The 13,315-nt window shown below is 56.9% G+C and overlaps 1 protein-coding gene across 5 annotated transcripts in view; it reads left to right on the forward strand.

The window, feature by feature from the left end:
* The first annotated feature begins 8,535 nt into the window (after window positions 1-8,535).
* Window positions 8,536-13,315, forward strand: part of Bahcc1 (BAH domain and coiled-coil containing 1) — a 60,038-nt gene continuing 55,258 nt past the window's right edge. For 2 of the 5 annotated variants that reach the window (XM_057773767.1, XM_057773771.1), the window contains exons 1-2: window positions 8,536-8,659; window positions 12,405-12,799. In XM_057773767.1, coding sequence (XP_057629750.1) covers window positions 12,622-12,799 — 178 coding nt within the window. In that variant the 5' untranslated portion in view covers window positions 8,536-8,659; window positions 12,405-12,621. Of the gene's footprint in view, window positions 8,660-11,580; window positions 11,636-12,175; window positions 12,309-12,404; window positions 12,800-13,315 lie in introns of those variants that run through there. The other 3 variants (XM_057773769.1, XM_057773768.1, XM_057773770.1) reach the window with 3 other exon arrangements.

Raw genomic sequence — 13,315 nt, forward strand, 5'->3', positions numbered from 1 at the left:
TAGAGGTTCACTTCCAGCCTGTTAAATGTAACCTTGCTGGTTTCAGGCCAACCTGACCCTTTGGAGACTGGCTTCCAGATTCCCACTGAACATTAGCTATTCTTCCAGGCTCTGAGAGGGAGACCTGCCCTGCTGGGCTTTATCCCAGGTTCTCAGATAGGGTGCTGAGTGTAACCTTCAGAAGGGGTGACCTGGGAAAATGGTCTTCTGGAATATTCTTCTTGGGTATGGTGGTCCAAAAACACCCAATGCTGGTCTCTAGATCTACGTATTTCTGTTCCTGGCTTTCACCGCGCGAGCGTCAGGACCCAGGGTCTACATATTCAGATACTGGGTGAGGACAAGTTACTTGTCAAACTGCCTTAATTTAGCGACTGTAAAAATGGGAATCATCCCCTCCCTGGGTGGTTCCTGAGAAGTATCGAGGTGTTCAGAGAGGTGGAATCTGGCAGAGACAGAGGCAAGCAAGGCCTCATCCCATGGAGCCCAGGGGCACTCTCACTAAAAGCTCAAACCTCAGCCAGATGTGCCAGCACAACCCAGGTGCAACACAAGCCTGGACCGGCGAGGTAATGTGTGCCCCGGGGCAGCTGGGCCCACGTTTCCCCGCTGAGCCCCAAGGGCATTGTCCTGGCATCCACTAGGAGTGACCTTCCCCTAGACGCTCTGACAAAGGCTGATTGAAGAGCGGCTCCTTTAAGGACTCAGCGCAGCAGCTCAGTGCCAGGAGGCACCCGGTGCGCCCCGGGAACAGTGCCGGCAGTCAGTGGAGGGGAGTGGGCGCTAGTGGCCAAGGTGGGGGCAGGGTGCTCTGCTCTGGATGGGGTGTTCCTGGGAGCCGGGGCTTGGGAGAGCATCGGAGATGTTCCACGGGCCCGGGACCTCCGAGGGCATCCCACTCGAAATGCAACTGCGAGTGGGCAAGCCGTGAAGTGTCGCGGCCCCCCAGCCTACCCGTGTTGAGAAACCAGATAGAAAGAAGCCTCTGGCCCAGAGCTGTAAACTCCAGGCAACCACTGTCTTCCTCCCGCCCCAACCCCCTCGCCGAAAAGCGCGAAGAGCCGACGTGGAAGAGAAAGATTAGATTTCGCTTCCTTCCCATCAATTTTCTGTTTAATGTCACCAGGCCCCATTGTGGGAGAGGGAAGCACGTCACCCAGGCCATAAATTTGTGGTTATGGTGCCTCTGGCCGCTTTCCTCCTCTCGGGGACAGGGCTGAGCGGTGAGCAGGTGGGGACACCCGCGCCTGCCCACTCCTTCTCCGGATGCGGGTCCCGGGCGGATGGCTCCACGAGATCCGAGATGAGCTCCATCTCCGCGGCGGCACTTTCAAAGAGCTTTTGTTTCGGTCTCGGATGTAGAGGCTTTGAATTTTTACCAACCACCTCAGGAGGCTTTTTGCTTGCTTGCAACAACCCTGCCACCTCCCACCCCCACAAATTTTGTCTGTGCTTCTAGTGTGCAGGGAAGCAGCAAGGGGCCTCATGTTGGATTCCCAGTACCAACCACACTGGGGGTGACACAGACCTCTGAACCCCGCATTTCAGCGTCTGCCCAAGTGGAATACGCTAGAAAGTGCATGGGGGAACCGGGGCGCTCAGCGATGGCCCCGAGGCGGGTTCCTCAGGTCAACCTGGACTCTGGTGAAGAGGTTATCCGGGTACTTTACTTTGTGGGCCACTTGTGGTAACGTCCCATGGTAGTCTCCTGCCTCCACTGGCATTAATGTCTCAGAATTAGGGTGGAGTGTGTTTTTGCACACGTTAGGAAAAAATGGATCTATTGACTGAGTTTTAATTTAATGGATCAACTGTCCTGTTAACAAAAGAGGCGGTGGCCATGCTACACTCCAGCCAGGAGCCAGCAGTTAGGGGGTCCAGCTGCCTCCAGGCTTGAGACAGGTCCTGATGCTCAGAGGTAACTTGGAGGGAAATTTTTATTTGGCTTATAAATATTTAGGTAACCAGGCCAAGGGCTCAAATCTCCCCAGAAATCAGGGAGAAGGTGCGCAGTGTGTATCTTATAGTACTGGCGTGGGGGGGGGGTCTTCTGGTCTTCTGCCAGGTGTCAAGTCGCAGGCCCAAAGGGGGAATTACCACCAGACAACCGGGGGTAGAGCGCTAGAACAACGGCAGAGCCTCATGGCTGTGGGTTCTCCCAACGGGTCCCCTCTGTGGGGCAGAAATGGCAGTGGGGAAGTCCCCGTTAAAGCTGGGCTTTTCACAGTATGGGAACTTGAAAGGAAGCGAGTAGATAGCCTGTTGAAGGGCCTGAGGTGGTAGGAGGGCCTGGGGGCCGAGACTCCGGCAAACCCTGGGTCCGCGGAGTCCCCGGCACTTGGCCTGCATGTGTTTCCTAGGGCCTAGAAGAGGCCAGAGCCTCCTCTGGTTTCCCTGCCACTGTGAGACCAGGCAGCGGAAATCTAGCTCCAGAGAGGTGCTCCAGACATACTCTGCCGTTTGACCTGCGTGAACACATCTGCACACAGCTGAAGCCTGTAATCCTGTAGCCACCGTACCTCCTTCAAAGCCAGGCCTGGCGCAGCCAGCAGAGGAAGCAGGTGTCGGTCTGAGAGCCTGAAGCCCGCTTCACTTTGGGGGATAGACCTGGAAGGAACACGGAGACTGAGTGATCAGGCACTTGGGTCAACCCAACAGGAAAATCAATCACTTCTTATTTACCAGACACCCAAAGATCTCCTCCCATGCCCCAAAGCCTGCCCTGTTCCTCCAGAACCTTCCCAGGCTTAGCAGGAGCCACAGCCGGCCTTAGATGAAGAGACGTATAACGGGAGGCCCAGGGTTCAGGCCTGGGGTGCGGGGCGTCCGCCCACCTTCCTCCGGTCCCTTCACTACAGATATTACACTATCACCAGTGAAAGGGACCAGAGAAGCAATAGATGCTTCTGCTCCTTATGAAAATCACTTTAATTTAACCCAGATGGGTCTCCTCACTGATAACCTCACGCAATGAGCCCTCTGAATTATGCTTTCCGTGTGAACACACTGGGTTATATTTAGCCACAAATTACGACTGTGTTTAACAAGCACCTTTCCTGCGCAGGGAGGGGGCTGGGCAGCCTCCTGACCCGGTTGGAGGAAATCAGCAACAACAGAATTTAAACCTCCCTGGGAGGAAGCTGCAGAGGCTGGAGAAGCTGTTTATCTGACTTCAGCGTGGTCTGGGGCTTCTCTCTCCGTGCTTTTTAAAACTTAGGAGCAGGTCTTAAGATCTATCTATGGCCTTGAAGGGAAAACCTGTGCCTCCCACAGGGGTCTTTCCGGCTTGAGCCAGCTTCAATTTAGCAAAGTTCCTGGCTGGGCTTGGAGCGGTGTCAGGGAAATGCCTCAGGGTTGATGTTATCTGGGGGCACAGCCAGGCTTCCAGAGGTGTGTGAGAACAGGGACACTCAGCGACAGGATCCTGCAATTCTTCCTTTTCGGCTTCTCTGTTTTGTTCCTTCTCCAGCTGGGAGGGGACAGGAGCTTGGGGGGCGGGGCTGGAATACCCCCCCCCCCCAGCCGGGCAACACCTTTTGCTCCCTCACCTCTGTGCCCAGCTAAATAAATGGGTTGTTTGAAGTATTCTTTGGGGAAGAACGTTCATCTTGGGATCGGGACACCCCAACTCACTTCTCTCCTTCCAGTTAAGTCTGTGCACAAACCGTATGCCTCAAAGACAGAAGACCTAGCAAACAAGAGACCACCCATCGTCCCAGGCAAAGAGCACCAGCGGGTACCTTTGGGTGACCCAGGTAGGATTCGAGGTTAGGAACGTACTTGGCCACACTCAGACCTTCCTCCGCCATATTCCTTCTAGTCAGACCCTGCCATGGTTAAGGATCTTCATGGATCCAGGACCACTTCATCCAACCAGGCCAGTACCTCAGGAAGCTATTGAATTTGACCCCCTTGAGAAGAGTGTAAAACCCCCATGTTCCCAGCTATCCTTTCTAGCCCTGATTCTAGATGGATGGAGTTTGACTGTCATCTCACTGAGGGAGAAACAGATGCTAGGAACACCCCCCCCCATCCCCCCCATCTTTCCATCCTTCTCCGGCCTGGTCCAACCTGCATGCTATTCCAAAACCCAGCTGCAGGTTCCCTCTCCCTCTGGGCCCCCTGACCCTCCAGACCAGGCCTCAGCCTTAGGCCTTGGGAACTGTCCCATCCACTTCTGTGGGAAGAATTAAGAGTCAATTTTTTTGTCGTCAAGAAATTGTTTCTAATTTGCCCTTTGACTAATGGCCCAGGGAACAATGGAGAGACACCCAACACACAATTACCCTGCATGCAGCTCTGCTGCTCTCCGGCCCAAGGACGCATTTATTTGGAGCAGCGACTAATTCGCAATTTTATGTAACTCGAGATAAACCCCCACCCCCTTGTATTAAAAAGTGATTATTTATTCAATGAGTTCACACAGTAGGTAGGCTCTGGGTCATTTGGGAGCTGGGAGGCCAAGCCTGCTTCCAGGCTCCAGCCTTGTGTGTGTGGGGGGGACCGACGACAACACACACGCTGGAGGAGGTACCAGGGTTTGTGGGTACCGGGTTGCACAGTCCGGTTGGTTGTAACACGGAGAGCATGCACACGTGTGATGCGTGTCAGTGTGCTATGAGAACCACACTGTCCTTTTACATTACATTACACTTATTTGTGTGTGTGTCTGCATGCTGCTGGCCTGCTTGCACCCACGGTGTGAGCATGAGGTCAGCAAAAACAAAAACAAAAACAAAACCAAAAAAAAACCCCTGCAGGAGTCAACTCTCTCTTTCTACCACGGGGTATTGGGCAACCCTCGGATCTAACTCAGGTGGTCAGACTTGGCTAGTGCCTTAGCTTGCTCAGCCACCCTGCCAGCTTGCTTTTCTGTGTGCACACAAATGTAGTTAGCGTGGTGCGAGACTCACATGGGTGCCAGGGCCCACTCTGTGGTACATCTAGACATGGATGGGAGCCCACAGAATGTGCATGTAGACTGAGCACACATTCAAAAGTGCACTATTGCTTGATGTGTGGTGTGTGAGTGGCTGTGCCCAGTACCAGGACACGGCTGGCTATGTAGGGTACCCTAGCCTTGAGGAAACCATGGCGGGTATCGGCCAGGCTCTGGAGGTGACCCAGGCATTCAGAGGCTATTGTGTCCTGGGCTGGTGACCGGGCATCTGTGGCTACAGCGTTAATAACCCACAATTTTTTAAAACTTCAGGTGATTGCACAGATTCGTAGCCCTCAGTGCAGAGATCTCTGGGTTGTAATCCCGCCTCTCTTTCTAACCCTCCCTATTCCTCTGCCTCTAGCACAGCGTCCTCAACCCGTGGGTCATGACCCCTTTGGCAAACCTCTAACTCCAAAAACATTTACATTACGAGTCATGAAAGTAGCAAAACTACAGTGACGAAGTAGATTTATCATTTTATCGTTATACATGAGTTGTGTATTATAGGACAGCAGCATTAGGAAGGTTGAGAACCACTGCTCTAGATGGACCCCGATCCTCACGCCATGTTCTTCTAAAATTAAAAATACTTGTTAGTTTCGGACAGCAGGAAGTCAAGTAGGAAAACCAGGATGGTTTGCTCTGAGCAGATAGCGAACCCAGCCAAACATGCCCGGGCCCGCCCGGGAGGCCGAGCCCTGCGAGAGGAACACGGGAGCTTATTTTGGTCTTGTGGAACTGCCGGGGGCTGTGCGCCCGCGCTGGGCAGCTGCCAGCTGCTGGCGGCATCCAGAGGCGCATCCGCAGCTATTCGCTGTAACAATTATTTTGAAACAGTGTTGAGAGGAGGAGGAAAAAGGGCCACTACACTTAAGTGAACGCTGGGGTTAGAAAGGACACAGAGGTGGGAGCGAGACAGCTAGGAGCCGAGGCCTTTCACACCCGGGGAGGCTCTCAAGGAAGCCACACAGAAGGGGGGGGGGGGCACGTGAGGGTGCTGGAGACAAATCCTCATGCCTGACTTTTAGGGATCCGTGGATTAGGGGTCCCCAAGATTCTAAAGCGGCTTGCGGAGGAAAAGAAGCCACACGTTTCCATGTCTAGCATTTCTGGAATACGGCTGGATTACCGGCGTGCCCATCTGCCAGTCTCCACCCGCCAAGGAAGGGGGGTAGATCCGAGGCTCAGGGATCTTTCCGGTCCGGCCTGGGCGACCCCGGCTGTGCGTAGTGGGAGGGTGGGGTGCGGAGCTAGCCGGGCGCGCCCCTCCCCCACGCCGGCCTTCCGGGTACCCGCTCCCCCCCCCCCCCCGAGCTGGCAGCGGCCCGGAGGCTCGCCACGCGGTTATCGCTACAGGATCCAACCACTTTTCTTAAGACTTTTCTTCTTTGGGGGAATGGGGTGAGGGAGACTACTTTCAATAGGGGGATAGAGTTAGATAGATATAAAGACTCCTGGATCAGAAAACAAGATGAGGTAAGGAAAATGAGGAACTCGGGATTCCAAACCTCGCAGATAATCTAAGGCTTGGGTAAAGGAGACCCGCACCGTCCGGTAGGGAACAGGGGTGGCCGCAACGGTTTCTCCCGAACCGGGAAGCTGCTCCGCCTGCGTGCGAAGCGGGAAACGGCTTCCCGCTTCGCTGGAGCAACGAAGCTCACCTCAAGCCCGGCCAAACCTGTGCTCGCCGTCGGGTCACCACCGCGCCACCGCGATCTGGCGTCCGCACCCATCCCATACAGGCCGGCCCGATTCAATCGCACCGTGCACAGCCGCGCACGAACCGGATCTCCAGGAGCTGCGCCTCCCCGCAGCTCGTGCTCCCCGGCGCGCCGCACGGCCACCGCGCTGGCCAATCCCGCAGCCAGCCTCGCGCGCTCCGTCCGGCGCCCCGGCGCAGCCCGCGGAGACCCGGGCTTACCTGGAGCGGGCGGGCGCCGGCCGAGCCCCCGTCCCGAACGGGCGGGAAATCCCGGAGTCCCCGCCCGCCGCCCCCACCCCAGGTCAGCGCGGCCCGCAGGGGGCCAGGCCGGCCCGGCGGTGCGCCCGCTTCCCCTTTCTCTTCTGCTGCCTTTGATCCCGGGGCTCTCCGTCGCACCTCGGCTCCGGAGCCGCCTGGGTCGGCCCGCGGGGATCCTGGAAACGGTCCTCGGTTTATCTCCTTTCATCAAGCGGCCTTGGGCAGCCTTGAAACCGCGGAGCCAGTAATTGCTTTTTTCAGGAGGCCCTGTGCGGACTGGATAACAGCCAATCAGCGCCTTGTTTACACTTGGTGATGGACAGCCCGCTGGCGCGGTGCCAACCAATCGTGGCGGTTCCACAGAAGCGAGGGAGGCGGGGAAAGAGTGGCGACCACAGCGCTCAGGTTTAACTCCTTTGTGCCCGCGCCGGAAAGAGACTGGAGAAATTAAAAGGAGTCTGGCTGTGTCGTTTGGCATCTACTTAAATACCCTCCCCCCCAACACACACGGAAAAAGAGGAGCAGAATTATGTATTCATCGCCACTTAAGACATCACCTCTGCTTCCTGAAAATAAATAACATTTGGGTAGGCAACCAAATTCTAACCGGAATATTTGCTTGCAGAATATTTAAAAAGGTGGTTTGGTTCAGATTATGATAAAGAGAATTGTTTGGAGGCTGTTTTCCTTTGTAGTGCGAAAATGCAAGGACAGGAGGTAAGAAATGCTAAGCACGGTTTTCACACCATGACAACCACCCCTAAAATTACCAAGTGAAGATATTTTTAAAATCTAGGAGCTGATGAAAAAAGTAAATCCTTATCTTAGCAACGGAGCCTCGATTTTCATTTCGATTGTTGCTGCGCTGCAGAGAGTGTGGCAGAGGGAGATAAAACCGAGAGCGGACAGATAGAAAGGTTCATCTCGCTGCCTCTCGGGGAGAGGGAGGAAGGACCAGGCGAGCATTTAAGGAGTCAGTGTGGCCACGCCTCAGACCCAAGTGCTTTCTCCGGCTCGGGTCCGAGTGAGTGGCGGCCTGCGGGTGGAGGGACAGCAAGACAATCCGGCCTCTGCGCTTGGAAGTTGGGCCTTCTTGAGCCCAGGTTCCGCCACCTGCCAGACGGACGCCAGGAGTGGACAGGGCATCTGGCCGGCGCGAGGCTGTTTCTTTTTATTCAGCGCGAAGACAAACAAACAAACAAACAAACCCCCACACTTTAGGCCTGACAAATTAAGGAAAAACAAACCCCCAGGTCTCCCCCGGACGTGGACACGCGCTCTCACACGCCGGTGCTCCTCTCCCGCCCTGCGCCACCGCATTCCCATTCAGCAGCAACGATCTGCGCAGAGGAGCTGCGCAGTCGCTGGGCTTGAATTAGGCGCCATCAGGCTCGGTAGTAGCCCTGCTGCTCCCTGATTGGCAGCTCCCTGGCCCGGCGCCAGCCTATTGGGAGGCCTGTTTACGCCGAATGAGTGGCACGAGCTCTGGGCCGTGGAGGGCCGCGCGGCCAATCAGCGCGCGGACTGCTCCGGGTTGAGTGGCACGAGCTTATTAGTATGCAGGGCCCGTGGCTCGCCGCGCCGGGCTGCAGGTTTGAGAGCCGCTCTGGATGGGCTCGCTAGAGTCGTTGTTGTGGAAGCCGTGCATTCACAGTGCAACAGTCAGCACATTGAAAATACCAATAGGAATACAAACCAAAGTCACATTTACTGATTTAATTGTATTGCATTCAATTGTATCCAGGAAACAGCCTCCAGTAAGTAACTGAAATTGCTTTCATTTTAAATTTTTTTTGTATTTTTGTTATTTTATTATTTTATTTTGGCTTTTGGGGATTTACATTTTTTTAAGCAAAAGAAATTCAGGATTGTGGCGTTAAGAAATAATAGATCTTCCCTTTTAAAATCCGTTATGATGTTGAAAGGCTTTTTTTTAAAAAAAAGATGTACTATATATGTGAGTACGATATTTTTTTTTCTCTGAAAAATTTTATCGATCGGCTTAAAATTCCCCCCGTAATGCGTCCTTGCTTTGCTCTGAGCGCTTGTTGTCTCGATCGACACCCTGCATTAAAAATAAATTATCGAGACAGGACAGAGACCGCCACGCTTCGTTCAGCAAAAGCCCCGCGGGTAGCCCCGAGTGGGCAGTCAGAGCCTAGCTCTGGAGAAACCATGAGCGAACCCCAATTATTTGCTCCCCCATCCTACTCCCCTCCCCCAGCAGTCTTGAATGGGCCCCGCCCGGTCGCTCCCCGGCGCGGGGAACGGTCGGTTCTGGCTGGCCACGGCCGCTTCTTCTGGGCCTCGTGAAGGGACAGGGGATTGGAGGGGGTACTAGCAGGTTTTCAGGTTTCGCTCCCCACAGACTTAATTCTTTTTTTATCTTTTTTTTTTTTTCTGGAGGAGTGGGGGTGGAGGAGGGGGGCCGGTAGTGGGGCGTTTTCATGCGGAGCGTCCTGGGCAGCACGCGGGCTCAAGGCCACGACCCGAGTGGCGTGGTCCGGGCACGGGTCCATCTCCCAGAGCCGGGGTCTCGCACCACCCAGTTCTCTTTCCTCTCCGGGATTGGGGGGGGGCTTTCGCAGGGAGCGGGTTGTGCAGCGACGCTGGAGCCACTCGCGTCCGGTGCGCTCCTGGCTGCGGGCTGGCCTCGCAGGCCCCTTTGAGCCCACCCGCGCGGGAGACTCGGCAGGAGGTAGCTCACGGATCCCAGAGCTTGGCCTCCACGGGAGGACAAAGGCGGCTCAGACCCGGCTTTTAGATGCAAAATTTGAAAACAAAGCAAACCTCGAGAAGCCGGGGGGTACCAGTGCTGGCCAAGCCTCTGGAGGAACCGCGGCTCTGGGGGGTCACGCCCAGCCACCCGGGGGAGGTTTTGCTGGGGTTCGGGTTCTTTAGACGTATTCTTCTCGGCGACTCTCCGACCGCGCGGGGCTCTCGGCCACTTTCTGTTTCCTCTTATCCAACCTTGCCCGGGGTCCATTGCCGTGTCCCGTCCTGAGACTGGGCGCGTGGAGGCCTCGGAGCCTCGGGACTCGCGGACTGCTCCATCGCAGCTCCGGTCCTCGGCCCTCGCACTGTGGCCCCGGTGGCTGCCCCTCCTCGTCCCGTTACCGAGCCGGCTTTCCCAGGCCCAGGGCGCGAGCAGCCAGGGCGGCGCGGCAGTTCTCGAGCAGGACAGAACACAAAGAAAAGTCCCCTCCAGTCCGGCCAGAAGCGCAGCGGCGGGTCCTGGCGACGTAATCCAGCCCTTGTTGGCGCAGGAAGTCTAGCGGGCTGGTGGGAAAGGCACAAACGAGCCAGCGATCGGCCCGCAGGGGGTGGAGAGTAAAGCCGCTCCGGCGTGAGCTCAAAGCCCGCGTCCCGAGAATCGCTTGCAGCCCCCACTTTTCGCTCCTACTTTGAAATGTCTTACTGGGGGTGGGGGCCCAGAACAAAAGCCCAGCACACACGACTCCCCGGAGGCCGTCGCGAAGCCTTGTACCGCGCGCGCAGCCTCCGACCCCACTCCGGCCCTCGGCGCCTTTGAAGCGGCAGGTTCCTGACCTCCCTCCCCTTCCTTCTTTCCCTTTGTCCTCCTCAGCGCCCTCCCGGGTTCGAGAGGCGCCGGCCTGGGTAGGGGCGCGCAAGTCCCTCACCGGCCCTGGGCAGCCCCTCCCCTGACCCCGGCGCCGGCTTAGAGCCTCGGCCTTGCCTGCGCCTTCCGCACTCTGGCGATCGCTGAGCAGGCCGGCGCGGTGGAGAGGCGAGTTTATTTGTTGGACCCGGGGAGAGTGAAACTCCCCAGAGGGAAGAGAGCCCCAAACCCCTTTGTATGCAGTTTGAGCACAAAGGGAAGTCTTTGTGTAGTCTCGTTTATTTACAATGCAAAATTCTCCGAATAAATATTAAAAAAAAAGCTTATCACCTGAGCAAATATGTATTCACTTAATACATTATGTTTTCGGTTATAGATTAAATCAGACACAAAATAGTGTGCAAATAAGAGAGTGTGGAACCCACAGCATAAAATATAGCAATTTAAATGGTATTTACGAAATACAAAACATCTTAATCGCTTTGTTGTCACGGTGGGATGGCTTAAAAAAAGATTTTGATTTTCTGTAAAGTTCACAATTACGAATACCTCCCTTCTGCTGGAGCTGAGGTCAAGCATTAAAACAATGCGTATTTCATAAATAAGGAAAGAAGTCTTCGAAATGGAGGAGGGCCGAGGGACTTTGGTCGCACGTGCATGGTGGTGTACAGTTTATACCGTTTGCTCGGTTGCTCCTCTCAAGAGTTTGAAATTGCCTGCGATTTCGCCCGGGAGTAGACATTTCACAATGGGAGGGGTAGAAGAAAAGGGAGAGGAGGATCATTTTAAGTCGGCCTTGCCAGAGGTGGGGAGGGAAGACAGAGGACCAGGGTCTGCTGGGACCCAGACCCAGGAGAAGGCTGCGCCTTGCTTGGTCTCTGCTCCTTCCACGCAGGGTCGACCAGGGTGCCGTGCGGAGACCAGCCTTGGTTAGGTGATCCAGGGCAGGCGCTGAATGGAGAAACGTCGTGGCCGATTTGGGAGGCCGAGAGAAAACAATTTCTGACTCTCTGAGCCCCCTCCCCCAAAAGCCCCAATCCGCAGAGGAAGATCCTGGGCGAATTTGATTGGGGGGCGGGGTGATTGTTCCAGCCTCACCAGGAAGCTCCAAGCTCGGGGACAGCAGGCCAGGCACTGCGGCGTAGCGGCCCAGGTGATGCCAGTGGCGGTCGAGGGGCGCCCGGGTCTCCGGGACGCCAGTCTGGGGTTGTGGCACAATGCTGAAGGGTGGGGGCCGGTCCCGCTGGGGCTGAGTGGGGGACGACAGTCAAAAGAATGGACTGAAAGACGCATGGGGGGGGATGGGAGAGAGGAGAAAAGGAAGGTTATTTAAAAAAAAACTCTTGAGTTACAATCAATAAAATTACTCGCTTAATTAGCATGGTTATTCGGTTAAGCGGAATGCAGTAAAAGCTGGACCTCAGAAAGACCGGGGTGTGGGGGGGAGCGTGGACCCCGGGCTTTTTCCTCCGAGACACCTTTGGGCAGCGGGGGAGGGGAGAGGGTGTGTGTGAATGTGTGTGTGTGCGCGCGCGTGCGAGTGTGCGTGATGGCTTCGCAGATTTGGGTTTTTATCACCCAGCGGAGCCAGCAGCCTCTTCGCAACGGCGCCTTCGCCGCAGGGACTCTCAGGGACCAGAAAGGGAAGCTGCGCGCAGCGCGGTCGGGTTGCCTCTGGCTCTTGCAGGCCAAGCGTGGCTCGGACGGTGCGTGTGTGCTCACGGACTCGCGTGCAGGGCGGCTCCAGTGACCCGGCGCGTTAGCGTGTGCAGTAGGGAGTCCTCCGAGCACTCCCGGCCCCGCTGTCCGGTCAGGATGCCTCTCCGGTTGGCGCGCAAGGAGGGGGCTGGTGGCGGGAGGGGCGGGGACCCCCGGAAGAGAGGAACCCCCGAGTCACCGATCTCTTCTGCTTGCCTCCGCAGACCATGGACCTGCACGGCGGTCGCCGGCTCGGAGCGCGGCCGCCCGCCGAGAAACCGAGTCCGCCGGTGTGCTGAACGGCTCCGCTGCCTGTGCCGCCGGTGACCCCAGACGCCGCCTCCTGCGCGCCACCCGCGCTCCGCCTGCACTCCGAGCCGCCCCCAGGCCCCGGCCGCGCTGCTTGCTGGAGGCGGCGGCGGGCCGGGGCCGGGGCCCGGCATGGATGGCCGAGACTTCGCGCCGCCGCCGCATCTGCTGTCGGAGCGCGGGAGCCTGGGCCACCGCAGCGCCGCCGCCGCCGCGCGCCTCGCCCCCGCCGGCCCCGCAGCGCAGCCGGCCGCGCATTTCCAGCCCGGAAAGTACTTCCCGTCGCCGCTGCCGATGGCTTCGCACACAGGTCAGTGCCCAGTCGGGGCGGGTGCGGTGCACAGGCCCCGCCGCAGCTGGCAACGGTGGCCAGTGCATGGAGCGCCGGCCCCTCCGCTCCTCGGAGCAGTTCTCGGAGCTTTGGTTTCATTTCCCTTCGCAGCGCCTGGCGGGCAATGCATCCTGCCAGCCCACGGGCTTGCGCTATTTCCAGCAGCCTTTCCCCGACTACTCTGGGTCTCGCAGGGCAGCCCGAGAGCAGGCAGTAAGCACAAGCCTTCTACTCCTAGCCACCCTCCCCCACCCCTTCCTGCAGAAGTAAATTCTTGCGGAAGCCTCTTTTCTGCATTCTGCATTCACCTCGTTAAGACGTTCTGCGTCTGAGACACCGTGGCGCTTTCTGCGGGGGACAGAACGACTGTGTGGCTGGGGGAGGGGGCCAGGGCGCGCCCGGCCCGCGGATTAGAGTGGTGTGCGCCCCGGGAGCGCTAATGGGAACTGCTAGTGTAAGACGAGAAAATCCTGTTTCTATATAAAGCCTTGAAGT

The sequence above is a fragment of the Chionomys nivalis genome, chromosome 7, assembly GCF_950005125.1.
Source record: "Chionomys nivalis chromosome 7, mChiNiv1.1, whole genome shotgun sequence".
Taxonomy (NCBI): Eukaryota; Metazoa; Chordata; class Mammalia; order Rodentia; family Cricetidae; genus Chionomys; species Chionomys nivalis.